This window comes from Mycteria americana, chromosome 8, assembly GCF_035582795.1.
Source record: "Mycteria americana isolate JAX WOST 10 ecotype Jacksonville Zoo and Gardens chromosome 8, USCA_MyAme_1.0, whole genome shotgun sequence".
NCBI classification, from domain to species: Eukaryota; Metazoa; Chordata; class Aves; order Ciconiiformes; family Ciconiidae; genus Mycteria; species Mycteria americana.
Window position 1 is genome coordinate 45,229,549 of NC_134372.1, and position 27,792 is coordinate 45,257,340.

The 27,792-nt window shown below is 36.4% G+C and overlaps 1 protein-coding gene across 2 annotated transcripts in view; it reads left to right on the forward strand.

The window, feature by feature from the left end:
- Positions 1 to 27,792, forward strand: part of CDH13 (cadherin 13) — a 520,188-nt gene that overhangs the window by 74,299 nt on the left and 418,097 nt on the right. For both annotated transcript variants that reach the window (XM_075510904.1, XM_075510905.1), the window contains exon 2: positions 23,262 to 23,373. In XM_075510904.1, coding sequence (XP_075367019.1) covers positions 23,262 to 23,373 — 112 coding nt within the window. The remainder of the gene's footprint in view (positions 1 to 23,261; positions 23,374 to 27,792) is intronic.

The window sequence follows — 27,792 nt, forward strand, 5'->3', positions numbered from 1 at the left end:
GATGGTTAATGTTGCTTTGGCATAGGTGCTCTGAAAAAGAAGATAATTTCAAGGACTAATATGGCCTGGATCATTGGTGTGCCTAAGCATCACCAGTGTGCAAATATATTCTAGATATAAAAAGATCAATGAGGTCATCTAGTTCTCATACTTTTCAGGCTTCCCATCTCTTGTAAAATTGTACCAACAATATTAAAACTTGTTCCATGATGAAGTAGGCATTTTGAAGCATCTATTGTTGATTTAGGGAGTAGGAAAGTAAAACAGAACAGCAAAGAGGAAAAGGAAGGACACAAACCAATGTCACTTATTCAATGAAGTTTTCAAAGTCTCACAGAAAGAACATGATAATACAATTTTTTTTTTTTTTTCCTGTAGGCTCTGTCTTGTTGGGATGAAACATAAGCTAGCAAGAAATATTTTCTACAGGAAATGAATGTTCAAGAGTATAAAAAATGAATGACTATATTAAATAGTCTTTTCAGCATATCATCTGTGACTCATTTTAAGATACTCTGCCTTTGTTTCTGTTTATATTAGTTTTCTATTGTCAGGTCCTACAATCTCTTATCCTTTTCTATCCATTTATTCTTTCTTTTTTTTTTTCTCTGCGTAGAAGGTATCATGAAAATCCTCACTTCACTTGTGCATTGGTGTAAAATTGAATAGCCTATGTTATGTATCTACTGTTATCCCCTGGCAAACACTATGACGGATGTTAGGATAGTTATTACTCTCCCTTCATGATCTTATAAATCTGTTTTGGTTTTTTGTTTGGTTGGTTTTTTATTATAAGGAAATATTTTGTTGTTTGTCTGATCCAAAATCCATTATAGTTTCTGGGCAGATTCCCATTGATTTCCATAAGTTTTGGAACAGTTCTTAGGAGCTTTCAGTTCAAAAGCAGCTTGTGTCAGTGTAGAAAAAAAGATGATCATAGGCACCCTGGCAGCTTTCTCCCCATATTCCCTTGGTGTGTATCTCCCTGTCTAGAGTCAAGTCACAGCCTTCTTTGCTGCTTCTGCCATCCAGAAGTGCTTTCCTATAGCTCTCTGCCTCATTGATTCTCCATCTGTTTTAATCTGAACATCTTTCTGGTGACCTATGTTCACATCTGGTGTAAATATGCTACTATTCAAAGTGTTTTTACTCTGTCAGCTACCATTTCAGGGGATGATTTATTATAACAGGAGCTGTGTGCTCTGTGCTGTAGAAAAGGGAGGCAATCTAGACATGGCCTAAGGAATGTTGAGCCTGACTGAGATTAAGAAGCATGAGGCTATGTGTTGCCAAGAGATGTAACTGATAATCCATCCCCCCAAATTACCGGGTAAATAAAGGAGATGGGGATCAGGCAGGCAGAGAAGGCAGCTGTTATCCGCATTTCCTCGAAGCTGTGAAGGGCCTGAGCCAAACCTCAGGGATGTCAGTCAGAAGTCTGCCAGCCACTCTGAAAGACATCTGATAACACGAAGCAGTCTGCTGGAAACTTGACCCACTTTTCTAAGTTAGAGTACAGTACCTTAATTACAAGCCAATCCTTCTATCCTTTTGCAATTAGAAAAACAATATACTCCATATAGATGGAGCACCACATTACCATCTAATAACAATTTATGTTCAAAGGTTGTACAGATTTTTCTCTTATTTCAACACTAGATTAACATGGGAAGGAATTGCAAGAGAATTGATGTTTGAAAAGGAATTTGAATATAGACCAGGTGGTTAATTTGCTTACATTAGTTAGTATGTTTAACCAGGGAGGGTGCAGTCTGCAGTCAAGTCTCTGGAAGAACATCTCTATTGCTATTTAGCATCGCTGCACAGCTTTGCATTTTTGCCTGCTTTCCTTTATGCTATAGCCTTTTTTCCAAGACTCTAGGCAAAGACAATAGCATATGGATGAGAAGTGGTATATCTGAATGGCTATGTATGTCTATTACATGAATTGGTACAGAAGAAAAGGATGCATCCTCATGCTTTGATAACAAGCAAATCAGAAGCAATTACTTTTTTCTTTCAGAGAAAAGGGGATCACTTACAGTACTTCGAAATAAGATTTTTCAAATGGCCTAGAGAATAATAATCTTTCTCTATGCAAGTTGAGACACTACCATTTCTTTCCATCTCACTGAGTGTGAGCCATTCGTGGTGTATGAATGCATCTCTGTACTTGGGAAATAGATCACTGCTGTTTAGTTGGATAAGCTGCGGTGATGCCACTTCTTAAATATCATTGACTCCTGATCCAGTTGGATCAGATTTTGATCTTTATCTTTATAACAGAACCTCTATTCTGAAGGAGAAAATGAGTACAAGAGATCGTTTTCCACAAGGTTTTGGCAACCTGAAAACATATTTGTGAGGTTATTACGTAGTGATTGCTCGTAAGTCTGAGTAATTGTATGCAGAATGAAATTCTGGATTGTCACACTTGGTAACTGTGTTACCCATATAGCAAGTGTCTTTACTCACAGTTGCTCTGGGCAAAGCACAACGTGCTTGGCACTGGTTGTTGACTTGTTCCGCGGCAGTGCTTATTCTCCAACCTGTGTGTGAACACAGGAGTCTTAGCCATGGAAAATTACCGAGCACCTACAGCCTTTCGTGACTTTAGAGAGTATTGCAAATGCTTGGCAGTCCTGTGGAGTGACCTATTAGTTACATTACACATTATAAGGAAAGCTCTTCATTTCCTAGGAGAAGCTCATGGTTAAAAAAAGCCTAATATCTAGATAAATACTGCTTATACATCACAAATCATAGGTAGTAGGAAGAAAACATGTTGCTATTGGACAATAAACAGCATGCCAAATAATGTAAATTGGTATTAAGAAGCAAAGACAAATGTAAATCTCAATCTGTTAAAAGCATTTCCACATGTAGACTTAAACACTCTTGTTCTTTTACTATTCTTCTTCCTGCATGGCTTTATTTGCATTTATTTGCTATTTTCCAATGGGATTGAAAAAAACCTTCAACATGACAAGTTTCATGACAAGTTTTCTTTAATACTTGTAGAGGTTGGATGAAAAAAAAAAGAGCATTATGCTGATTATAAACACTAATACATTATTAATGAAATAAACACAGCTTATTGGTTAGCCAATGTGAGTACATGCAACAGGAAAAGCTAATGCCTGGTTTGTTAGCAGGGTTTTCTGTGTGTATTTTCTTTTACTTCTTAGCCATACTGCAACCTGGTAGGCACCAGATATGTCCGTATACCTTCTTAGCCTGCTGCCAAAAGTGAGCAGAGCCTCTTCCCAGGTCTCTTCCTCAATTGGCTGTAATATTCGTAGTGGCTTGGCTGCTCTAGCTCCTTGTCTTTCTCAGTGCCCTGGTGTCCCTTGCAGACGTGTTCCTGCAGGTTTGCTGTACCTACAATCAGTGTTAAGTATAGCTAATCTGTGACACTGCAATTTGAGGTTTGTATCCTGGAAGTACAAACAGTCTACAACTTTCTTCAAGCCTCAATTCATGGAATCAATCTTTTTTCATCTTTTAAACAGTCGTTCAATAGCTCAGGAGTAACTTTAGTTTACCACCTTGTTCAGTACAATTGCCCTCTTTGTTGCTATTATGACAGACCTGTAGAAGGGATAGCATTACACTGGCTTCTTCTATGCCTATCGGAATTACAGGAATCAACAAGGAAGCTGTAAACCCTGAGCTAAGAGGAAGCTAACGATGGAAAAAATACTCATAATACCTGTCTTTTTGTGTCAGTCTTATAAGAGTTGTTGTCTGCAAGGCACAATGGAACATCTGGAAGCAAGAGCCCTTCTATTCAGGTAGCTGAAATTGCATTAGCTGCTCTCGCATAAAGAACAGGATTAGAATGACAGACCTCCCCACTGAAATATTTGCTTTTGAATAAACTTGTCAAATGCAACAAGGAGTGTCATGGCAAAACTTTCCTGCTTCCGCTGTGAGGAGAGCTTCTGTTTATATTATGACAAGAGGGCTGTGTTTAATTGAGTTGCGTTTTGGTGCCGTCTGCTGTAGGTAGATACAATGAAAGGGGACAAGGGGCAAGTTCAATTCACTGCTATCAAGTTTCCTTTCTTCTAGTAGCAGGTAACAGCAAAATAATTACTGCATGTTTAAAACAGGTGTGTTGTAGAAAGAATTCATAGGGGAAGCAAGAAACTGCTGCAATAGCTTCACATTAATTTATGCTCAAGATAGATTCACTGTTCTTTATGGCACAACGGGGGACCCTAAATATAATGGGGAATGAAAACTAAGGAGGATAATAGAGAAGGAAGGCATTCTGCAATACCTTTAGGCTTCACATGTTATGCCTGCTTGCCAGAGTCCGCTTTGGTGAGCGTTCACTTAAGCATAATGAAAGAGTAGCTTACAATATAGCTTTGTAGAAACTAGGTCAGGTAAATTGGAGATGCTATTGTAGCTTTACTCACTCTTCATCTGTAGATCTAAAGTTCAAATAAAAAGTTTTTAAAAGGGTAGTTTTCATTAGTAGCCATTGCAAAACTATCACGTGATTCAGTACATTGAAACTAAGCAAAGGTGACAAGTCTGGTGGTCAGTACTTTAGAAAGTTATACGTAGGCAGCTTGGTTGATAATTGAACTACTTCAAAACGTGGTTCTGATTTGAAAATGCCTGTGTCTACTCCGTAATGTTACCATTTCTTCTAACAGTTATTTCTTTAGTTTGTTTTAGATTATACTGCAGGAAAAAATATTACCAGTTTCCCAACCTTGGCTGGGGGTTGGAAAAGTGTCTCCACAGCTAGGCAGAGCTTGGCTTTGTCTATGTTACTCAGAAAGGTGTAGTCAGGTCACTAGAGACAAATCTGTTGCATTTGTGCAATTTTCCTTGTGGGCTAAAGTTTCATCCTCCTTCCTAACAGAGTTGTTCAGCCTGTGTTGGGATGCCTCACTAATGTCTTGTATTGTTGCTTGTGCCAGCTTGGTATGCCTGTAGAACGCTATACTGAACTAACGAAGGTGTTAATTGCCACTATAATGGCATACTGAAATTATTTTAAACAATGTCAAAAATAAGTAAGAGCTAGTGGTTCGGTGAGCCAGTGACATCAAGTTATACAGGCAACTCAAAATATTTTATTTGAAACTTCTTTCTGATATCTTCTAAAGAATTTTACCTCTTTCCTCCTCCATTTGGAATGCAGAAATGGAATCTATTTTAGATTGTGTCCTCTCTAGTTGATACACTTCAGTTTGGAAAGATTAGCAAACAGGAGCTCTTTCTCTTGTGCCAGTTTAATAGTGATTTGTGTTTCCTTGGTGAGGTATGTGGCCTCTTAAGGCTACAACTCGGGTGCCTCATTTGTGGACCCAATTCTCCTGTATGGCTGAATGGCAGAAACATGTCCAGAGTTGTCATTCAGATGGAGACCTTATCACACAGGACGAGAGACAAAATTACTGGCTTCCAGACCATACAGCAGCAGTTGAGGTATAATGTTGAGCTAACATGAATGAAATCATACAATTTGGCTCTTAAATAAAAAATGAAACACTCTGATTTAGGAGTCTTTTAACTGCTCATTTTGTTCAAAAATGGTAAAACAGAATGATTCAAAGTTTCCAGAATGTTTTTTTTTTTTTCCCCCCACACACTTCTAAACTTAAAAAAACATTTTTTTGGTTTTTTTTTTTTACTGTTCTAGTGTACCCCCCTAAAAGAGTAATATTGCCCAGGGGAGGGAAAAAACATATTTGAATTATTTGTATAGAATATTTTATCTAAGGTATGCATAACAGATGATAACAAGTGTCATTAATATTAACAGAATTGGATAGTTTTATTTTATTTCTGCTTTGTGAAGTCTTATTCATCTCCATGCTTGGATCTGGGGGGGAAAAACCAGTTTAATATAATTTCTGGTCCTAATTTAATCTTTTCTAGTCTCAGATGGTCTTCTGCTCTCCCATCGCAGTGCTTTAATATTGACCTGCCATAAAGATACCGACTTTATTGTTTGTTCCCTAGGCTTTTCACAGGCAGAAAGATGGCTATCAATTATTCAGTAGAAATTTTCTCCCTGACAAAGTTTTCCCTTGATATCTTAACTGAAGCCAGACCTTTTAACATGCTGATTTCTTGCTGCATTTATACTTCAACTTAGTTAGACATGGGTGTCTACTAATGAGTTAACTGAGCTAATAATTTCTAGCTCTTCAAGTCTTAATGTGTTACTGCACTAAGTTTTAGAAGGAGTTAATATTTTTGTGGAGGTAAAGGTTATAAAGTATATTAATCTTCTTGTAATGTCAGCTGTAGTGCAATTTCCAGTGGAAGCTTGAGTTACAAATACGGTTATGTACGTATTTGTATGAAATCCTCTCTGAAGCTACGTACTATAAGCACGCAGACCACCTGCATTTTTATAACTGGCAACTGAAGACTACTTAGAGTGAAATGGATGCTCTTGTCTTTGTCATAGCTGTGAAGGGGATTCATGCACACGTGCCCCTTTGAACTGTCCAATAATCCTGGCAGCCTCTGGGATGTAGGATAAGGGAGCAGAAATGAAAGCCAAAAAAAGAGAGAAACCAAATCTAGGACATAGAAGCTAGCTAATGACAAGAAGTAAATTGCCAAGTGAAAAGGCATGGAGTTTAAATAAAAATAAGTGGGATGGGATTCTGGCTTTGTCACAAATGAGACTTTCATGAGGGGTTGGGATTTTGCCCTTGTCAGTCGGCAGGAGAATTCTCCATCCTCTAAGCTGACTAGAGCAAGCTACAAAAAAAGAGCAATTATTCCTTCTTCCTCACCCTCTTTTAACAGTTTTTGGTGAGCATGGAAACAATATGAACTATGTTAGTGAAAGAAATTACGTGCCAAGAAACACCAATGTTCTTATATTGGATAGAAAAGCATGCAGTCTAAGGTGGTGTCTATGAGCTTTTGGGGGTGCTGAACATAGAACCTTCACGCACACAACACTTGTATAATATCTTCCATGAGCTTTCAGAGCAAGCATGAGATTTTTCATCCTTCCCCCTCCCCCAAACTCTTGTTTCTCCTTCAAGTCCTCTCTGTTGTGGTGTGCTTCCCCCTTGGGCTAATCAATTTTCACTGAGTTCTTCCTCTAGTTCTTTACCAGTTGATTAAAAAAAAAAAAAAAAAAAAAAAAAAAAACAAACCAACCCTGCGAGTGCCTTCTTATCTCACTACATGGGAATAAATTACAGCAGCAACCTCCTGCTTGTCAGGAACTTCTCTACTAGTAGATACCTGTTGCCAAATCTACTGTGCCTATTTTTCTGGGTTTCAGGTTTTTTTTAAATAAAAGTAATAAAGTGAGTGGCTTCCCTGACATCTGATCAAACACTTTCTCATTCTCCATCTGCTCCATATAATATTTGTTCCTGTTGCTACTTGGCATTTATTTCTGTGGCTGATGGATACAATAAGGGATTGTAATTTTATTGTTGGCAGAAGCTAACACAACTGTCTCATTTGCATTATGGCTTTGTTTTTCAAAATTTCTTTTGTCTCTTACAATGTAGATCACTACTTTAAATTAGAATTTTTAAGTTATGTCCTGTGTGGATTTGAAAGGTAGTATCACATTGAGCATAAATGTCTTGCCAAGAGTTTTATTCTTCAATTTTGTATATTAATATTGATCTTATGTTAGTTACTAACGAAGCCTTTGCTGTTGTCAAGGCACTAATGAGCGCAAAAGGGAAAAGGCAACATTGTAGTACGTGAACTTACTGGAATGACTCTTCTAATTGATGAGTTGCATTTCATCACGTATAAAAGGCAATTCTTCTGGAAACTGTGGACGGTATGCTTGGTTTGCTCGTTGCTTCTTCAGTAATAAATAAAGAACCTTCTATCAATGCTGGAAATTACAGAACTAAAAGTTGGACTTGGTTATAATTTTCAATGGTGCTGAAAAGATCATAATGCCTGGACGATTGCCTTGAATATCTGTATATAAATACACCTATTTAGTCTAATTAGAAAACAAAAGACAATTCAGAGTTTCAAATTTTTAAACCCCTTGTGTTATGTAGATATTTCTTCCTTCTGTCCTCTGAAGAAAGCATCTCTCTTTAGGGGTCATGAATACATGTAAGAGCAATATATAAGGAAGTTACTGGTGTATTATAGATATAGCAAATAGATTTTAAAATTGAGAATTCATCTAAGCTGTGTCTATTTTGTAACAGCTATTTTGTAACAATCTGTGATTTAACGTGCCATTTAAAAAAAAAAATTCTTCTGGACAGTGCTGGAAAACTTGTCTACTAGCACAGTTTATTGCTTCATCAGAATGTATGTAAAATAACTCGGAAGTGGTAAGAACAGATATTTGATTGATACTTGTTTTCTTACAAGTCATTGCATTAGAGATTCCTCCACGAAATAAATTTGTGGTCTTGCATTGTATTGTTGTGTATCTGTATTTAATAGATTAATTTAAAAGTTAATAGGGTATTTAAAAGTTAATATTTAAAGTTAAGTATTTAAAAGTTAATAGGGTAACTTAGAAATATTTTTTTACTAAAAAATAGCAGTATCTTACTTTAAATGCCTGACACTTCTTCCTGTGATATTCTAGTCTGTTGAGGCCCTCAGTATTTTCCCACTGCAGAGAAATAAACTTAGAGGAAAGCTCTAAAACTGATCTCAGCAAAGGAGACTTGTTATGAGACTGCTATCGTTAGTTTTTAACTGATATGCAGGGAGAGGGTGTAACAAGAAAATAAAAAGCTATAACAGATCTAGAGTTTTAGAAACTTGGATGCTTTTGACATGATCCTGTTTCTTGTATGCTCAAAATGGTTACTGATGGTGCCTCAGGCAATATTTGTCAGCATTTATACCGTACTTCTTACTCAAGATTTCAACTCTTGAAATACTTAAGTAAATCACAGAGCCTCCCTGCTATGTATGTTAATTGTATTGTTTTCATTTACAGATGCGGGAACATAGGGAGGTTAAGTGTTTTGCCTGTGGTGTGAGGTCTGAGTTTGTCTCTTGGCTTGGATTAGAATTGAGGAAGGGAAATCCTTATCACAGTGACTGCGAGCATTGGGACTAATGAGCAGATCTAGGATCGCAGCCCGGAGCCTGCTTACACCTTCTCCACTAAAATGGCAACACAAAACACGTAAAATACAGGTGAAAGCATTCATAAATTAAAATGAGGCACCAAATGACCCAATTTGCTGTGCCTTCTGGTCTGCTACTGGCTCAGTTCCTAATCTTGTTTCTCGCAAGAGAAACTCCTACTGTGAATAGCTGCTTCTTAATAATAGAATATTACTTTACTGATTAATATTTGTTGGACACTTAGTCTAATTATGGTTTCTCACAGCTTCTTTAATTACTATAATACGAGGTTTAACTTAAGCAAAATATTTCAGATGAGTTTAGCAATGCTTTGCTTCTTAATTCGGTACATGGAGTACAGCAGCTGACTATTGGGAGAGAGGAAAACACAGTCCTTCCTGAAACCAGGACACGTGTTTTGGAATGATAAGATATGTTAGTATTTTTGTTTCTGAATCATAAGATGTAATACCGAGGATTTACAGAAGCTAGGAACTCTGAAACCTCAGCCTAGGGAATAGCTGCAGCGAACATGATTAACTGGATAAAGGGGAGCTCTATGTAGTGCAATTGAGGATGTCAGTGTTTACTTACTAATTGAAAACAGAGAGACAGAATTAAAAGGCTATGATTAGGAAGGCATGCCAATATCTTTAAGGACTAGCTACTGTCTTTTCAAATGAATGTGCAGAGGAACACTGGGTTGCTTCTCTTGGTGAGAAATTATCCTATTTCTTCTATGTCATTTGTGTTAAAAAGCAGAAGGTGAAATATGAAGACAAGCCTTTTGAAGAAATTAGTGACTAATTTCTTCTTTCTAGGATGTCACATTTTAACACAGAGGTTAGATTGCATTCATATTGAATGCCTTGGTGGAAAGTACAAAAATAGTTGCATTGGATTTTTGTTTGGTAAGCATATGGCAGAGTATTAATGAAGGATACCAGGTAAGAATAAAGTGGAGGATTCACTAATAATGTGACCTGTCAGCTGTATTTCTCAGTTCTCTGTACATCTCCAGTACTATTTTCAAATGTCACACCTTAATTTCCTCTCCTTTCATAGGGAAATGCTTAAGAGCAGAGCATGTCCTTGACTATTGAGAACGATAACGCCATTAATCAAATTTAATTTAAAAAAAACCCCAACAACAACAACCAACCAAACAAACAAAAAACCACCAAACAGGTTGCTGTGTATCAGTCCTGTTAAATCAGGAATGATGTCCCTGAAGTCCAACCTGAATTTCGTACTTGATATACTTAATATTTAAAATAAACTTGAACCAGAAGCAGTTGAGCACACTGTATCCATGCTACAGAGGACTTGAATGCTTGCTTGACATGAAGTTTGATAAGTCAAATGTTGTGGGAACAAATCTTTCTCATTTTTCACGGACTCAGAAAACTTATTTTAGACTTTGTTCTCCTCCTTTGAAATTATTTATTTTAGTTTAACGAAGTAGAAGTATGTAGCTTCTGAAATGCTCATGCTTCATACTATATAGTAAGACATGGAAATTTGATTATGGAAAAGGGGTCTCTTACAATATTTAAAGAAGAAAAATTAGGTTTCTGATTTTGCATAATGCTGATTTATTTTGAAGTATAATGCTTCATGCTTTCACCCTTGCAAACTGATTCTTATTTAGAGGATGAAAGATTGTGTAAAATATAAAATTCTTGTATAATTTAAACTGCCTGATAATGTACTATAGCCTCCCAGAATTCAGTCCCAAACATGAAGCATTGATTAAAAAAAGGCATTTAAATAATTTAAAATTGTTCAATGCTGCGCATGATCAGAACCCCAATCATTTTCAAATAAAAGTACCTATAAAAAATTGAAGCAGTTGAATAATTTTAAATTGCTTTATACTGTGCAAGCACAGAACCCCAATCACTTCCAGGCTGAAGCACTTACAAAAAAAAAAAAAAAAAAAAAAAATTTGAAGTGCTCCAGTAAATTTAAATTGCTATGTACAAGGAAAAGGGCCTTTAAATTATTGGATACTTGAATTTTTTTCTTTAAGTTTTCTTATTTTTATGTACTCCTCAAACAGCTTTGCTTTGTCAAAATGAACCAAAAAATCTGATCATATAAACTTGCAAAAAATTAAATTAACCCCTGTTACAAATAGTAGTGGTAGGACATTCCATGATCAAATGCATATATCCTGGTGTAGGAATTCAGTACTTTCGTTATTATATGTAGCTCAGACAAAATAAAAATAGAATATAACCCTATAAAGAAAATAGCTTAAACACTAGAATTCTTCTTTAGCCTGTCTCTCTGATAAAAAATAGACCTCTTCAGATCCCCCAAATCTGAATTGTGTTAGACTTTTTTACCTGGTCAGTCTAGACAGATGCAAAAATATGTCCTTACATGCTTTCTGTCCAGGAATTTTAAACAAAGATGTGACTCTGACCTCTCTCAACTACTTTAGTGATAATATTCATGTTTAGATGTAGATATAGGTTGCAAAAGCAAGATCCAAGGCCGTGATTCTCATTTTTCACAACCTTTCACGTGTTTTATGTTTATTGCTTGTGTCTGCCTGTTGAATCTCATGTGGAACAGACGATAGACTTGGTAAATACAGATAATTATAAAACTAATAAATGTACTCAAAATGCTGTCTACAACGTTAAGTGGGGATGCTACAATAACATATTGAGTTTCCTAACCACCGCAGAAACCTAACTCAATTTAAACTATGGATTTCAAAAGCAAATTTCAGTTTATTGTAGAGGTTTCATGATGGAGTTTGTGGGATACAACCATATGTATGTCCTTATGCCTCAGGACTGACAGCTGTCCCTTCATGTAAGAAAAAAAATTAATCATTATATTCTCATGGGTACAGATAATTTTCTGTGATGATTGTTTCTACAACTAACCAAAAAAAGCCCTAAAATATTTAACAATTACTTCTAATATTTCCCAGCAGCATCATTCCTTGATGGCTGAAATAAAGTTCTACTGTAAAGAAGTAAGAAATAGGTATTCAATAGGCTGTTACTAAGGCATTCTCCAGTACTCATGAGATCTCATTCAACGTGTCAGGATTTTCTTTGACTTCCTAATACATGTGGGGTCAATAGCTGTATCTTTTATGTAAAAGATTTCATTCAGCTTTTAAATGGCAAGCAATTATAAGAGAGAGGGTTATAGACCAAGGTCTTGGTTTTGTATTATTTATGTTCTAATTAAATTACCAGACTGATATTCCCCCCTCCTCCCACCCCCCCCCCCCCGGCTTTGGCTACTAAGTGTTGATCTTTAATAGTTATCATGTTCCTAGCATTAATAGGTTTTATTTCTTTGGAAAGGTCATTCTTGATGTAATGTCACTGTTAACACAAAGGGAGCCTGTAAGCTTTAGAGATTTTGCTTTATTGTGATGTGCTCAAAAATGTTCAACTACTTGCTGTCTTTCCCCTGGGGCATGCTTTCTCTAAACTCAGAAGAGTTAGCACAAGTTCTTTTAAATTTTTGACTGTGTTCTTGCAATTTATTAAAAATACTCCTCAGGTAGCAGCTGGCACTGCTAAAAAGACCTGGATCTTTTTTTTTTTTTTTAATCCTTTTCTATTTATTTCTGGATGACTCTAGAAGCTTGAAAATTACTGCCTATTGTAAATAAATGCACAAGCCCCCTTGACTGGTAAAATGAGCAGTGATACAACAACTTGGGTCATATCAGTTAAATGAATTAAAAATATGTATGGTAACTAGCCTACTAATAATAAGGTACAGTTAATGCTCTTTAGTAAAAGAAGGTAAAATCACTTGAAAACCAGCATTGAACAAGAAAATACAAAAGTGTGGAAATAATTTTAATAATCAGTTTTGGAATTGAATTCTAGGCTGAAGTAATGTTAAATTATACTATAAATCCTCTGCATCTATCAAACAGTCCCTTGTTAAAACAATTTAAAGATACACATATATTTAAATATATGTATGTGCAATATAGGAATACGTATATATTGCATGTATTTTTCTCCATTTCATTCAAGTATCTTTCTTCCTCTGTTGCAGTTATTTCAAAGTTGATCAGTTATTGTCTTTCTATTAAAACTCTGATAACTTCTTGCAGTAGTTGATCTGCCAACAAGGTTAACTGGGGATAGTGGTGCTTTATTTTGACAGGCATACGTGAGGGGGGCAGGGAGGAGCACAAAAGGACTTCAGTGAATTTACTGCAGTGTAATTGTATAGCTCAGCTTTACCGGTTGATCTTCTATGATCTATAGAAGCACATCCCTTAAGAAGGTTGACCAGGCAGGTAACAGCTAACCTACTTCCATTTTCCTTCCTGAAATTCCTGTTCTGTGGGTTGTGAGATAAAGGCAAAATAGGTAATATGTCTAAGCGTGGTGTACTGTCTAGGATAACTGACTGCAATTCCAATGGCCTCAGTCTGTACATCTAATAAAGGCTTAAATTACTGCTCTCTTTTTTTTTTTTTTTTTTTTTTGTGAACTATCTATGTATTCGCTACACTATGTTTTAAGGCTTTCTTCTATTCTGTGAGCAAAAGTTAGCATATAGGCAGACAGTTTCTGGTTTGTATTTCATTTCATACTTTGCTGATTTCTAAGCTCAGTTCCCTCTCCTATAGGCAAATATTATGTGTATGATGTAACAATATTTTGTCCTCTTAGTTAGCTGAAAAGAGATTTCATAGACTTATTTTACATCCCGAAATTAATTATGTTCCTAAACTTTACCAACTGGAATAAAAACTGGCGTACACCTCTTTATTTCCTGGAACTAGTTAATAGGACAAGTGGAAGTAGTACTGTATGCCACCATGTATCACTTACGTGGGTTTTAGTCTGTTTTTCTGAGATTGTATAAGCCTTATTCTCTTATTTGCTTAACCATGTTTCTCGTGATTCCCTCTTATAACGCTTGAAACCACTGGGCAGTTTCAGTTATAGTTGGTAGGCTGAGCTGTAAGTGTCAAGTTCATAGGAGTTTCATAAAAATGGGAAGCTGATGAGAAGATAGAAAATGTGTTGACATACCCACTGAAAGAAAGATTGAGGTGATTAACAGGCCCTGTCCTTACTGAAAGAGAATCCACCAATGAGCTTGGTTTTTTTTAAACAGAAATCGATAGGAAGCCGGTCTTCAGAATTATTTATTTTAACACTCTCATACTACTATTGTTCAGCATGATTTGTAGTAAAGAAAAAATAACGATGTGATGTACGGATAACTGTGCAAAAAATTGTCTATAGCTTGTTCTGCAGAATATATTGTCCTCTTCCTCTTGAAGTCAAATAAAAGTACATCAAAATTGGTAGGCAGGTTTGCATTGGGCTTCTTGCCTTCTAGCAATTTCTCAATTTTTAATTATGAGTCTATGGATGTTAGGCTTGTGGGGTTTTTTTTGTTTTTTTTTTTTTTTTTCCCCCCAATACCCTTGCAGGAATCGAGGGATTTACTTGAAAGTATTCATTTAAAAAAAAAATCTTGCATTCGTGACTGTTTAGGAGAAGGTCAGAAAATGTTCAACAAATGTTTTCTTGAAGTTGAAAACCAGACGTTTTCACTTGTCCTTAAACTCTTACGAGTTCTGGGGGATCCTGCTTTTGTAATGTTTCAAGGTGATAGCACCGTGTATGTGTTTAATACTCAAAACCATGCTATTCTTTGGAAGATTGTTTTCAGCAAGCTCATTTTCGGTTTTAGCTTACCAGCACAAAAGACAGATGTTCAGTGTTACACTAAGTTCAGTTTTGTGGTGCAGCAATAATTGCTTTATACTATAACTTTGTGGAATATGAAGAAAACGATAGGTGGAAGGTTGCACTTTTTTTTGATAATGATCACACTGTTGGGAAATTAAACATGTATCATATTCCTTATAGTTTCCAGCCATCCTATCAAAAAACCACTATCTACTGTAAGAAATATGGTTTTAATTTTTTCTCTAATGGCTTTTGCCACATCAGTGTTTGCCTGTGTGGAATAATGACTTTGCCCCATGCAACTGCATGTGAAGGGTTATAAATACATTTAAACAATTCTTAATTTATTTCCTTTTTTAAAAACCAGATATCCATATTTTCATTCATCTAAGTGTTTCATGAAGTCATTACTGCTGGAAAATAGGATCAACCTGTTTATTTCATTAGGCGATAAATAACTAAAATGTTTGGTATAAGCAGATCTTTGAACAGGTTATTGTTGTAATGCAGTTTAGGTTTCAGTAATTCCATACTTTACAGTATAACCAGATCAGACCTCTGACTTTCAATGTTTCTTCTTTATGCCTCTTTCACTGGTACAGGAGTGCTATTGAATGGCTCATTTGCATTATTCTGTGCCCTGTAAAATGAATTTATTATGCAGCTTCTCTAAATAGGCTAACCAGTTGTAATCTCATTCCAGTGGTGTATGGGTTTCAGCAAAATATGATTACTTTTTTTCATAATGCCTAAAAATAACCTTGGAGCCCAACCCTGTCCTTTTGTCTGAGGAGTCTTTTTTGTTAAATGGTGTTATTAACCATGATGGGTAGATATTTACTTGTTAAATAGTTGAGTAATTTAAAATATTACTTATTTGAGCACAAGTAACACATTTTGGCCTCTGTTATTAATCATTAACATACTTAATGAACCAGGATGATAGTTATTGCCTGGATTACAAAAATCTCAACAATGTTCAGCTATGTTTACATAGATGAATCAGTAAGTTGGTCCTGCACTCTGAGCTGTATGGGTGCAAGCCATCTTTGAGCCTGGAAGCCATCATCTATCAGCAAATCCTGAGTCTCAGCTAATAAGCTCTATTGAGAGGGAAGGTTAAGCCTGGGCTTTGTGCTGTAAGATGTCTCCTACTTGTGAGCAGAGTTGGTTCCCATCTGGTCAGAAAGGGCATAGATTTAGCAATGCACGAGGGTTTGCATCTGTGTTTGTATTTCATAAAGATTAATCCTGACTCTGTTTGCAAAAGCTGCTTAACATTGTTGTAGCTAAATGGAGGCAGTATCTCTGTTGATGTCAAATTTTTCAGCCCTTTGTGTGTTAGTTAATTTTAGAATGATTGTGATCCATCAGTATGACAAGACTTCAAAAAGGAAAAGTGGAATTTTAGGAAGCATTAGGCAACATATTTTGGGCTTAAGGAAATATTAATATCACTTACCAGTCCCTGGAGAACACTTATCTGGAATTCTTTGTGTATTTTGCACGTGTGCAAACTTAAGCAGGCACAATGAAAGGTTACTGAGATGATGAAAGGAATGTATCCGTATAGGAGGAGATTGAAAGAGCTTGGTTTGTCTAGCCTAATAAATTGAAGGCTTAGAGAGGAGAAAGGTTAATTAAGTTATGAGACAAGACTTGTACGAGAATAAATGGCTGTAAATTGACCATGAACAAATTTATTCTGGAAGCTACGCAATGACCATCAGAATAAGGGTCCAGAATTGTGGAATGCAGGAAGAATTAAGATTGGGATCAAGTGAATCGGCCGGGACACTGTATGTTGTGCCTGGTTGTGACACCAGAGGTGGTTCCTTCCAGACCTGTGTAAGGCTTTTCTGGGTTCCCAAGTCAAGGGAATTCTAAGCTAGCTCAAGTTCTGATGCATGGAAGATGTGTTAGTAAGAGTTTATTAAAAACCTTAACTTTAGGGTGCAGTTTCATGGCAGCTTAACTAGATTAAGTGCAGACTGCGATGGTCTCGCATCCGACCATGTTTTTCCAGCTACACTATTCTGTGGGCACTGGCTTTTACCTGGTGACTTGATTCAGGGAGCAGATGTGACTGGAAGAAGAGCAGAAAAAGTGATTGGTTTCCAGGCAAGTCAGCGCCTGGGGAGAGAGGAATCGTCACAACTCTGGTTTCAAACGAGGGTGCCATGGAAGTGCTCCCATACTTTCTAGTACACTTCTCCTATTATCCTTCTTCACCCTAAGCAGCGTGGACTCCAGAGTTGCTTTGGGCTCTGAACAGACCCTGGGGTCATATCTTAACAAACTGATAGTGCCTCTTCCAGATATCTTGAATTTCAGAAGGAAAGTAGCTGGCTGTTCAGACACTAGCACTGGCAAATTGCTTCTTGAATAACTTAACAAGATTTCCAGTGTCATGGAAGATGCACGTTTTTTACTGAATATGTGATAAAATTCTTATAATAAACATACATTCACAAGGAAAGTGCTCATAAAAAGAAAGTTCCTGTGTTAGATAGTCTCACAAAAGAGTTTGTCATATTTTTTTTCCAGTTAATGGATGCCTACCACAGTCATACCGCTTAGTGACAGGAGAACTGAATTCATTTGAGCCAATAAAGTCATTCTAATTTGCATTTTCATAGCCCACTCTTCAGTACTCCAAGTGTGACTTTCACTTTTAGGACAGAGCTATGCGGTGAATGGATACGTAGGCCCTTTAGAAGAATATTTATCATCCTTGAAGAATCTTAGTGCCAAATCTTAATAGCATTTCTTACAAAAATGACTGGAATTCACTATCAGATTTAGAGGTAGAGCTGTAGAGATTGTGAATACTCTTTTACTGAACCTCTTTCCTGATAAAAAGAAGAGAGGTTAAACCCTAAAACAGTGAAAACTTTCCCTCCAAATGAAAATATTGAATTAAAAAAATCCCTAAATTGTAGTGCTCTAGAAATCAAATTAATGCAAAAGAACTGTGTGTTTTCTTTAATTTAGTCCCTGTCAGAGATAAATAATTCAACACACCTTTATGCAATGTTAAAATACCTTTGTTAATTAAGCCAATCAGAGGATCAGTTATTCAGGCTTTTGAGTTTTTTTTCTGTTCTAATTGATGTTAAAAAATACAGAAGACAAAGAGAACTTCATGTCCAGTCTGTGTGTGATTTGATGAAACAATTGCTTTAGGACCTGCTGACACTATAATTGGAGTCTGCATAATGCAGAATCAGAACCTTACTTAAAGCAATGCTCTCTTTATTCTGTTGAAGTATCCCTCTGTTAATTTCATTTAAATAACTCCCTCATTTAAATCTTGAGTAAAAACCTAAAATCAATGAATAGTTCTTACTGACTTCACTGAAGGCAAGGTTTCATCATTTTTCTGCAAATCGTTGTGACTGTGTGCTGCTTATTACTTGTTTTTCTTCTCTGATGGCTTCCTCCCTATCCATTTTTATGGGTCTAATGTTGCAGCACCTGAAGATAGAAAGGGTTTTAAGATTCAAAGATCTTGATCTGCATGATAAAAATATTTTGTCATGTGCAATTAAATTCAGTGTTGGCAGTTCTCATTATTCTGATTACTTTTTTTCCTCTCAGTTCTCAGCTTTTAGGATCACCATATTTTATATGAAAATCTGAAGTTTTCATATGCAAAAAGCAAATTTCTAGTTCTCGTGTTTCCAGAGAAAAGCTCGGAAGCATAAATTTTCAGTACTCGCTTCCAAGTAAATGAGTCAAATGAATAAAAAAGAAACCCCCAAACCATACTTACAAAAAAAACCCCACCAAAAACTCCAAAGAAAAAGACCCAACCAAAACCCTCATTTCTTGGGAAGTGACTCACAATTTTTGAACTTTTGAGATTATTACTATTATTAAAAATTATTGTGACTTCTATTTTAGCTCTTCTTTTGTGGGGTTTTATGTTGGTTTGTTTGCATTTCAAATTACTCTCCTGAAGTCAAAGGTAGAATGTGGTCCTGCAGAATACTGTCCTATGAAATGAGATTCATTTGCGTTTATTGTGTGTAAAATTCATGTCTGCGCAGATGATTTTCACAGGTGTCTGCGTTTACATCTCTATTTAAATAAAGCCTTGTGCAGGGATGAATTTCACACCACAAGAATGTGTGTGAAATGCAATTAATATTCTGAAGCTTGCCTTTTTGTGATAGAAAGTTGATCTCGTACAGGTAGGGCTAATGAAGATATGAGAGTGTTCACAGTAGAAGTTGAGAGAATTAATTTCCAAAGTGAGGACGTGGCCAATCAAACCCAAATGGAGTTGCTTCGTGTGCTGAAACTGGGCGAGTCAAGAAGGACATAAAGATTTTGAAATTCTGTGGAAGGTCATTTCAGAGACTAACTTTCAGTCACCAGCAGAGGAGGTAGAGGAACCCTGGTTTTTGAGATGTGGTAATACCCAAAGGTACTTTAACATCAGGGGCTTTATTAATTTTCTCTGCAGTATGGTATAAAATTGCTATCCTCTTTTGCTTTCCAATCCATGTTCTATGTGAGCAGCTTTCAGTGCAAATGTTGACGTCAGTCAAGGTCACCAGCATGTGTGCACTGTTTTATTAACAAAAAAGGGGTTTCATAGGCTTGATACCTCATCAGAAGTGTAGTTCTAGCTCAGCGACCAAACTTGCACAGGAGTTGTCTGAACTAGTGACATTTCCTTATAATCACTGGTAATAAATTCAGAAAGACAAATTGTCAGGATATTAAAAATGAGTCTTTACTCTGTACATTTCTGAAAAGCAGTAGGTTATGAAAAACTTTGATTCTGCTTGTCAGTGAATATAGCATCTGTAGGTCTGAGTAGTCACGACTCCCCGGTTTGCTTTTCAGACTTCTACCCCTTCAGATTTTCATGAACAAATGATATTTGCTGCATAATTGTCATATTCTTTCAAGAATGCGGCTTTTTTCTTTAGTAATGGGTGAAGGATCCTTTTGTACTAATTGCCCAGTACTACTTTGACTAGCTGTGTGAACAATATTTATATATTCTGAATACTACATATATGACATGTAAATATTATTTTCAGTGTATTTAGCTGAAGTCTTTCTTTAGACAGCTATCAGCCCGTAAACCCTTTTATTATATCAAAAAATATGAAATCTACATGGTGCTTAAATTCAGAATGTATCTTGATTTGAACAATATTCTCTTTGCCTTCAACATATATCTGCTTGGCTTATTTTTTCAAGGTATTTTTAAAGACTGTCCCCCAAAGTGAAGAACCTCAACAGAAATTATTTTAATGAGATAGGTGTTTAGTTCAACAGAAGAAGTTTCTTCATGAGAAAAATAAATTAAAAGAATAATTGTGCTTTTAAAAGATAATTAATTAAAAACTCTCAGTGTGGTGACAAATTTAACATCTTGTCTGACATGTTGAGAAGAAAGTGCCTAGAATTGCATTAGTAGAAAAAAAAGTTCTATTTCACAGCAAGGCCAAGCCTGAATCTTGTAATTATTTCAAAGGGAGTAAAGATCATTTTCTATTTGCTACACCTGTATTATGTGAGGCTTCTGTACCAGGCTTACAGAAGTTAACTCATGACCTATTTAAATTGCCCAGATTTCAAAGTCAAGTTATACTGTCACAAATCTGATAAAGTAGACATATTCCCTTCTCTAAGTACTGACATAGATGATGTCCAAAGCAGACCTTTTATTTATAGCTCTGTAAGACAAGAGTTTCAACTTTAAGATGCCAGTAGCTGGGAGATCAGAATATGATTTGCCTCTTACTTGCTGTGTTAATCCTTTAGGAGAAGAGTTGTTTGTAGTTAAATTTCAGGATATATTGCTTGGGCTATTTTTCTGGTGTGGATTTGTTATACAGCTTTGCTTCAGTTGTTGCTTGCATCTTGGAATCGGAAGAATTTTCCTTCTACTGTGATTGCATTTTTATGCATATTCATTCAGTAACACCATGAGTCAGAAAGACAGGTACTTTAAAAATGCACCTGTGCACACAGAAAATGTGTGCAGAAAAATGTGTGTGTATCTTTCTGTGCATGTGACCATTTAAATGCATATCAGGCTACTTTTTTTTTTTTTTTTTTTTACAATCAGTAATCAAGTTTTATGCACAGTTTTGAGGGCAGGCTCTGCATATGTCAGTTCACATTTGCAGATGTCTCATAGTGGAAGACTGAAGGGGACATGTCCAATTCTCAACTCCTATAGAGTCCAGAATCTCCAATAAAATCAATATATCAATGTCAATAATTGAATAAGAGGTTAAGCACTGTGTTTTTAAGCCTTTGTAAGAAAGGCAGCAGTTATGTGGATATATAGAAGTGAATAGTAGTCAAGTGTATTGCACCTTGCTTGGTGTATTACTTAAAGTCTTTATATTCTTCCTTGGTTAATCCTTCAAAGGGACAAAAACAGAGCAGGTCAGGATGGAAGGCAAAGGCATCCATCTGCTGCATTTGACTACCACCAGCTTAATTGTCATGAAATATTCTGGCTGTTTCTCACAGTCTGCTAGTACTTCTAGCCAAGCTTTTATAGCAAATGTCAGTGACACAAAACAAATGATCCAGCAGTTGGTTTCAATAAGAACTAATGCAGACCAGGTGGGGTATTGCTGCCCTTGGTTTTTATAAATAGGATCACATAAAACTTGTAGTGAGTGTGAAGTGCATGAAGGGAGAGAGCAGATAACGTATTGCTCTGATTTAGCAAGTGGACTATGAGTGGTGGTTAAGAGGGAAACATGCAGATGTTAAAATTTTGCAGGACATCTCTCTAGGATCAGGATCCAGCATACCTAGATGATAATGTGGTGGAGGTAGAACTGAGAAATGTGTGAGATGCTGCTGTTGGGTTGGGAGAAGTGAGAGTGTGGTTTGTCACCTGAGCTGGTGAAGGAGAAAGGAGGATTCAGCATTCACCTGTGTGGTATAGGGGAGAAATTGTCCTCACTTTACAGCTGGAGAGCTTTATTTGCAAAATTGTAATCATGTGTTGAGGATATCTTGAGTAAATAGACCCATTTGTGCAGGGCCACTTGAATTTTAGAGTGAATGTTATTCAGAACCACTGTGTCTGCTTGACCATTTTCTTTTTGGATATTAGGAGAAATTCCTTCACCAAAAGGGTTACCAAGCATTGGAACAGGCTGCCTGAGCAAGTGGTTGAGTCACCATCCCTGGAGGTATTTAGAAGATGTGTAGATGTGGTGCCTAGGGACACGGTTTGGTGGTGGACTTGGCAGTGCTAGGTTAATGGTTGGAGTTGGTAACTTAAAGGTCTGTTCCAGCCTAAACAATTCTATGATTCTTGGTCACTTCGTGTGCCCTCTTTCCTTGATTTTTCTTCGGCTGTCCAAGAAGCAGCAGATTGGCCATGATAACTTTGAGATCAGAGTGCTCTGTACACCAGCTGAAAGTCAGGTTTTGGAAACACCTTTGGAGGTTCTGAAGCAGAAAGTACTTTTGAAAATGCAGCTACACATATATAGGTTGAAAAATACAGTTTTGGCTTTTCCTACTCTTGAACTTGTCTCCTTTTGCCTTTCTCTTTAACCTTTTAAACTTTTTAGTAATTTTTTTTTCTTGCTGCCTCTTTCTTGACATTCTTACCCCCATGCTCTCATTTAAAAGCTGCCAAGAAAAATAACCTTTCAGGTTGTCTCTATTCAGGGGTAGAACACAAGCCTTCAGAGACTGAGATTAGCATCGTACCTATTTCCAGCCAATTTTATTTTGCTTTTAAGCTTTTTCCTTTGCTAAGGTGTTCCTGTGGTGACAGGGAGCTTTGACCACATACTAACAGTGACGCAACCTGTATTCAACTTTAACCTTCAGATCCACCTCCACCTCGATGCACACATTTCATTTTCATTCTTCCCTTGGTGTAAACAAGCTTTTGATTACAGGGAAAATGGACAAACTGTGGCTCAGAGATGAAAGGAAAAAAAAAGCAACAGTTTACATTTGTTAGCAAAAAGTTCTTTTATAAAGGAAACTTCTGTGACGTGAAACTTCACCCTTGAATAAAGAATTCTTTCCGTACCTTGGTGATCAACTTTCTGAAACTAGGTTTGCAGACCTTAATTTATCAATTATTTAAATCAACTTAAAAGTGCTTAATTTAACTGTATATTTAGGCCTAGCTGTATTCACCTGTGATTTTAGGGGCAACATTACATCCTATGGTTTCACAAAGACCAATAATCTTTACTGATAATCTGAACTGAACTTAACCTTGAGAGCTACTGTTTTGTAATTTCCATGCCAGCCCACATACATAAAAGCAAAAACCTTTACCTAAAAAATTGTTTAGCATGATTTGAAGGGGAAGTGTGATGTGATGGATATTTTGTTTTATGAGCATGGATCCCAATGTTTTGTTTTGAGCACTGAGCCTAAACCCAGTATCGTTCCAGAAGCCAACGTGATGGATGAATGAGTGGATGTTAAAAGTCCATTTCCTTTTTTTTTTTCCCTCAGGTTCTGCTGCTTGCATGTGCAGAAGATTTAGAATGTGTCCCTGGATTCCAGCAAAAGGTTTTTTATATTGAACAACCATTTGAATTCACAGAGGACCAGCCAGTCCTGAACCGTATGTTATTTTCATATATTACTATTGTGCAAAAAATCAGAATTGCTTATGTATTTGTATTGCTCCTGTCATCTATCAGAAAGCTCTTTTTTTTGTACTTAGGATTTTGAGTATTGCCATGATTCTGTCTGGGTTCCCCTGCATTAATCCTATATCTCTACAGACTACTCTGTTCCATGTATTAGAGATGGCAAAATACTGTATATAATCATTTAGGACAATATGAATATTGTGAAAACTTAGAATCATCCACTTTTTAAAAGCAAATTTACTCTAAATTTTTTTTATAGTCTTTCCTATAATCTTGGAAATCAGGGATTGTCTATCAACATTTCAATATTAATTCATTTCTGCAACTCAGATTTAGAAACTTATATCCCAGAAGCTTCATTCAAAGCTGGTGCAAGTCCAAGTTTTTACATGAAATTCAGAGGAGGCTGGATGAAGCTTGTGATCGTCAGTGACAGCAAATTGTACTACATGTGTTGTACAACTGGGATATTCAGTAATATTTCCAATGACCAGTTGTCACATTATAAAATCTAGTCTGGCACTGTCTACTCAAAGCATTGAACTGAAGGAGGTTTAACTGTCTTTCAGTCCTGGTGTTAGTACATTCAAATATACTTCACTGAGCAGCGTTACAACTTGTTCATTCCGTTCTGTGGCTTTGGGACTTCAAGACTGTCAAACTAAGGTAGTACCTTATCCAGCAGTCAATGATTTTTGAAGACTTAAAAAAAGATAGTAAGTGCTGCCATTTTCATACCTTCCAAACATGCCAGCATTTTTACATATTATTAATAGTTTCTTTGTCATGTTTGGTTGCTTGCTGTTGAACCAGGAATTCTTCTAGGCACGCTGCATGAGACAGTAGTGCTTGGCATCTACGTACAACATCTAGATTCTACAATGTGATACATGGTCATAGTTTGGTGAAACCAAGAAATGCAAAGAAATATTACTCATTAAATGCACACATTTTCCATCTCAGTTCCCTCCAGATATTATTACTACATATTGATATATTTTCACTGTTATGCATGTTCGGATGAAGGTGTAATATCTGTGCACACTCATTTTAAAATAGCACTAACTTTTCCAAATGAAATGTCAGAATTAGTTGCCAGAGTCTATTGAAATGACTCTCTTAAGTCATTCAGTCTTTAACAGGTGCTGAAGCAAACCTTTAGGATAACATTTTTAGCCTAAGCATTTTGATAAGTTACTTAGTCTGAGTTGCATTTTCACAGGAAATTTAGATCATAAGTAGTAATGCTATTCACAGAGATGTGAGATTATTATTCAGTTTAGAAGAGAGACTTCAAACTTCCAATTTCTTTAGGCAATTTTGTTTTCTTTTAAATTCTTATTTTAAAGAGTTGATGAACACATCATTCCTATGTGGTTAAAAGTAGAAATTCATAGAATATAGGAAGTATAATAGATTTAACAAGTTGAAGAAAGTTGAAGACCTCTGTAAAGAAAAGCAATATTAACAAGTTAGTGTTAAGCTGAATAAAACCAATCTTTGTTGTATTCTTTGGCTGCTTCTGAACTTTGGGGCTGTAGCGTGTCTGGCCAGATCTCCTGCTGATTTGTGCTTGTCCTCCTGAACACCTAAAGGACGAGTTGGTTAAGCCAAAGTTGGCTGGGCTTGCTCTGTGGTGACCCAGCAAATTGCACTGGTATGAAACTAGCACTACAATTAAGATGCCATCATTAACATGAGGAGGAGGGAAGAGCACGAGGAGATTTAGAAATGCCTGGAAACAATCTTTGGAATTAAATTATTTCAATAAGCAGACACTAAATTGGCCTAATATGTAATGTTTGACAAAGGCAGACTGTCGATGCATGATTGTAGTTAATTCAATCACTCGTAAACAGTATGTCCTTCATGCAGCAGCGTTAAACCTCTGCACAGTTTCTTCATTTTAGCTGTCAACAGAATTGATATTTTTAATTGTCTGTTTGAATACACTTTGCATGCTCTTGCATCTTTTTTATACCCATTACCCAAGAGCGGTGTAATTTAGCAGTTGCATTGCAATGTGAAGCTTACCAGGGCTATGTAAATTAATAGAGCGAATATGCAAAGCAGGCCTATAGCAGTGATTGCTTTTGTAGTCCTTGATAAGCCAAGGAGCTCCTTAATTCTTTTCTGAAGTGCAATAAAACAGTCTTTTTCTTTTTTTTATTTTTCAATTTAAACAAGGACCTACTGTACATTTCACTGCTAGTATCTCTCTTGTAATTAAATATAGGTTATGGCTGGTTCTTATGTATTTATTAATTCTAAATATGGCAATGTTAATTATATTTTACATTTACTGATGGAAAGAAGGAAGAGAAGCCCAAACTTGAGGGTACAGAATTTTATCTTATTACTTATTCTGATTTGTACCCGTTCTTATCAAAGCCTACTTGTAAGCTGGCCATAACAACTACATCAGTCCAGTTGTGTATGCATACCTTCCTTCCCGTTAGTTTCACTGGAATTCTGTTGCTATTTCTTAGCTTTTATCTCACTGTGCTCAGGCTGAACTGCTTTTTTTGTTTGTTTTGTTTTACCATTGCATCTCACTTTAACAGCAACCTCCAGACTTGGACCATTTTATTTTCCTAATTTTGTAATTTTTTTTCCTAATTTTGACTTTTTTCTCATCAGACCCCTTTACCTCCTTATAACTTCTGTTTTCTATGACCACAAACAAAATCAGGCATTGCTCTCCTACTTGTGGTCTGCCCAGTTCTTCTCCCTGAGTGCAGTTTTCTTAAATCAGATGTTCCCTTGATGTAGTGGGAGAGGTTTCACAGAGTCACTTTCTGGAAATACTAGAAGGTCTGTCCACATAATTACTGCTTTAACAAGCAATGACGTTACTGGATTTTTCTTCCTTATAGCTCTTTTTAGTTTAGACCTAGGACCATCTTCTGCAATCAAATAGAGAAGATCATAAAGATTGCTACATTCTTGATAAGGTGATAATTGGCAGCATTTAATTACAGGTTTTACACCTTTCTGAAACATTTGTGCCATGAAATGCTTCCCCATCAGCAAGCTTGTCTTTGGCAAGGCTGACAGGTCACTGGTAGTGACAATGCTCCGTCACGCCAGGCTGATAGAAAGTTCCTAATCAGACTCATCAAATGTGGAAATGTAATTGTGTTACATTAATCATGTTTATACTTAACATACATGGGTCTTGGCTTTTGGGGGTATTTTTAATTGACAATGAATCAAATAGCGCACTTGAAAAATTGAGGCAATTAACATAAAGGTGTTAGGTGATGTGTCACGCATACTAAACTGGGGAGTATATTGCCAGTGATTTAAATGTCAAAACAAAGGAAGTTTTGACCCTCTCTTAAAGCTTTAATTTGGATGTTAATTAATGGCTGACCTCTTCTGTCTCTTACGTGATAGATTGCATGTTTCAGAGCCTGGGCTGCTTCAAGATCAGGGCTTTGTCTGCCTGCATTTGGGTACTTTTTTATTCTGTGGATTTTAACAAAGACTTTTCTATTCAACCATATTGAAAATCTTTGCTTACACATATGATGGGAAATATATTAGTGTGCTTATCGTTAATGCTTAAAGGCAGTTCTTCTGTTGTCTAGCAAAGCTGTAGCTTCCAACAAGATTTCCTTTGTTCAAACTGAATAATGCCTGTGGAAAGATCAAAGACCATTCCTACTATTACAATATCATGTGTGTGCATGGATCACAGCACCAATCACACTCGCATCAAAACATTTCCTATTGATTCTCAGATGATGCCATGTGAGATTTGTGATTTATCACACCCAGTCTTCCCACTGATTACCGTGCCATTTGACTGTGCAGGTGGCCTCTTTCTGTGACTGTTTCATGCTATCAGTATTACTGCTGTTACTCTCTTGTTTACTCTGATCCATACAGTGTGTGTTATCATACACATTTGATTCATCTCCTCCTGCTTTGCTTTTTCTGCAGCTTGTATATAGCCAATGTGGCAGCCTAATTCACTATACTATAGTATGCCAAACCCTCTACGGAGTTTTAACGCGAGGTTTGTACGCCAATGTTAACTCTCCATGCTGAATATTGCAGGTTTTAGGTAATTGGAACTACAGATGGTAGTTGTAGCTTGCAAAAGAACATGCTCAAATGAGGTAAGATTTTTGGCTTAGTAATCTCTTGCAGGGAAAACTGTCTAGACTTTTGGGTAATAGCTAGATAACTATGGATTTTTCACCTATTCGGGTGTACATATCTGTAGTGCATCCATGTTGAAGCATAGTTGGGGCTTTTCAAAATAAAGAAGAGTCTTTAACGCATTTTTAATTCTACAAACATCTTAAAATTACTTTTCTTTCACATAAATCACTCGCTATGTTAAGAAATGTGCTGCTTTAGAAAATGTTGAAAAATGA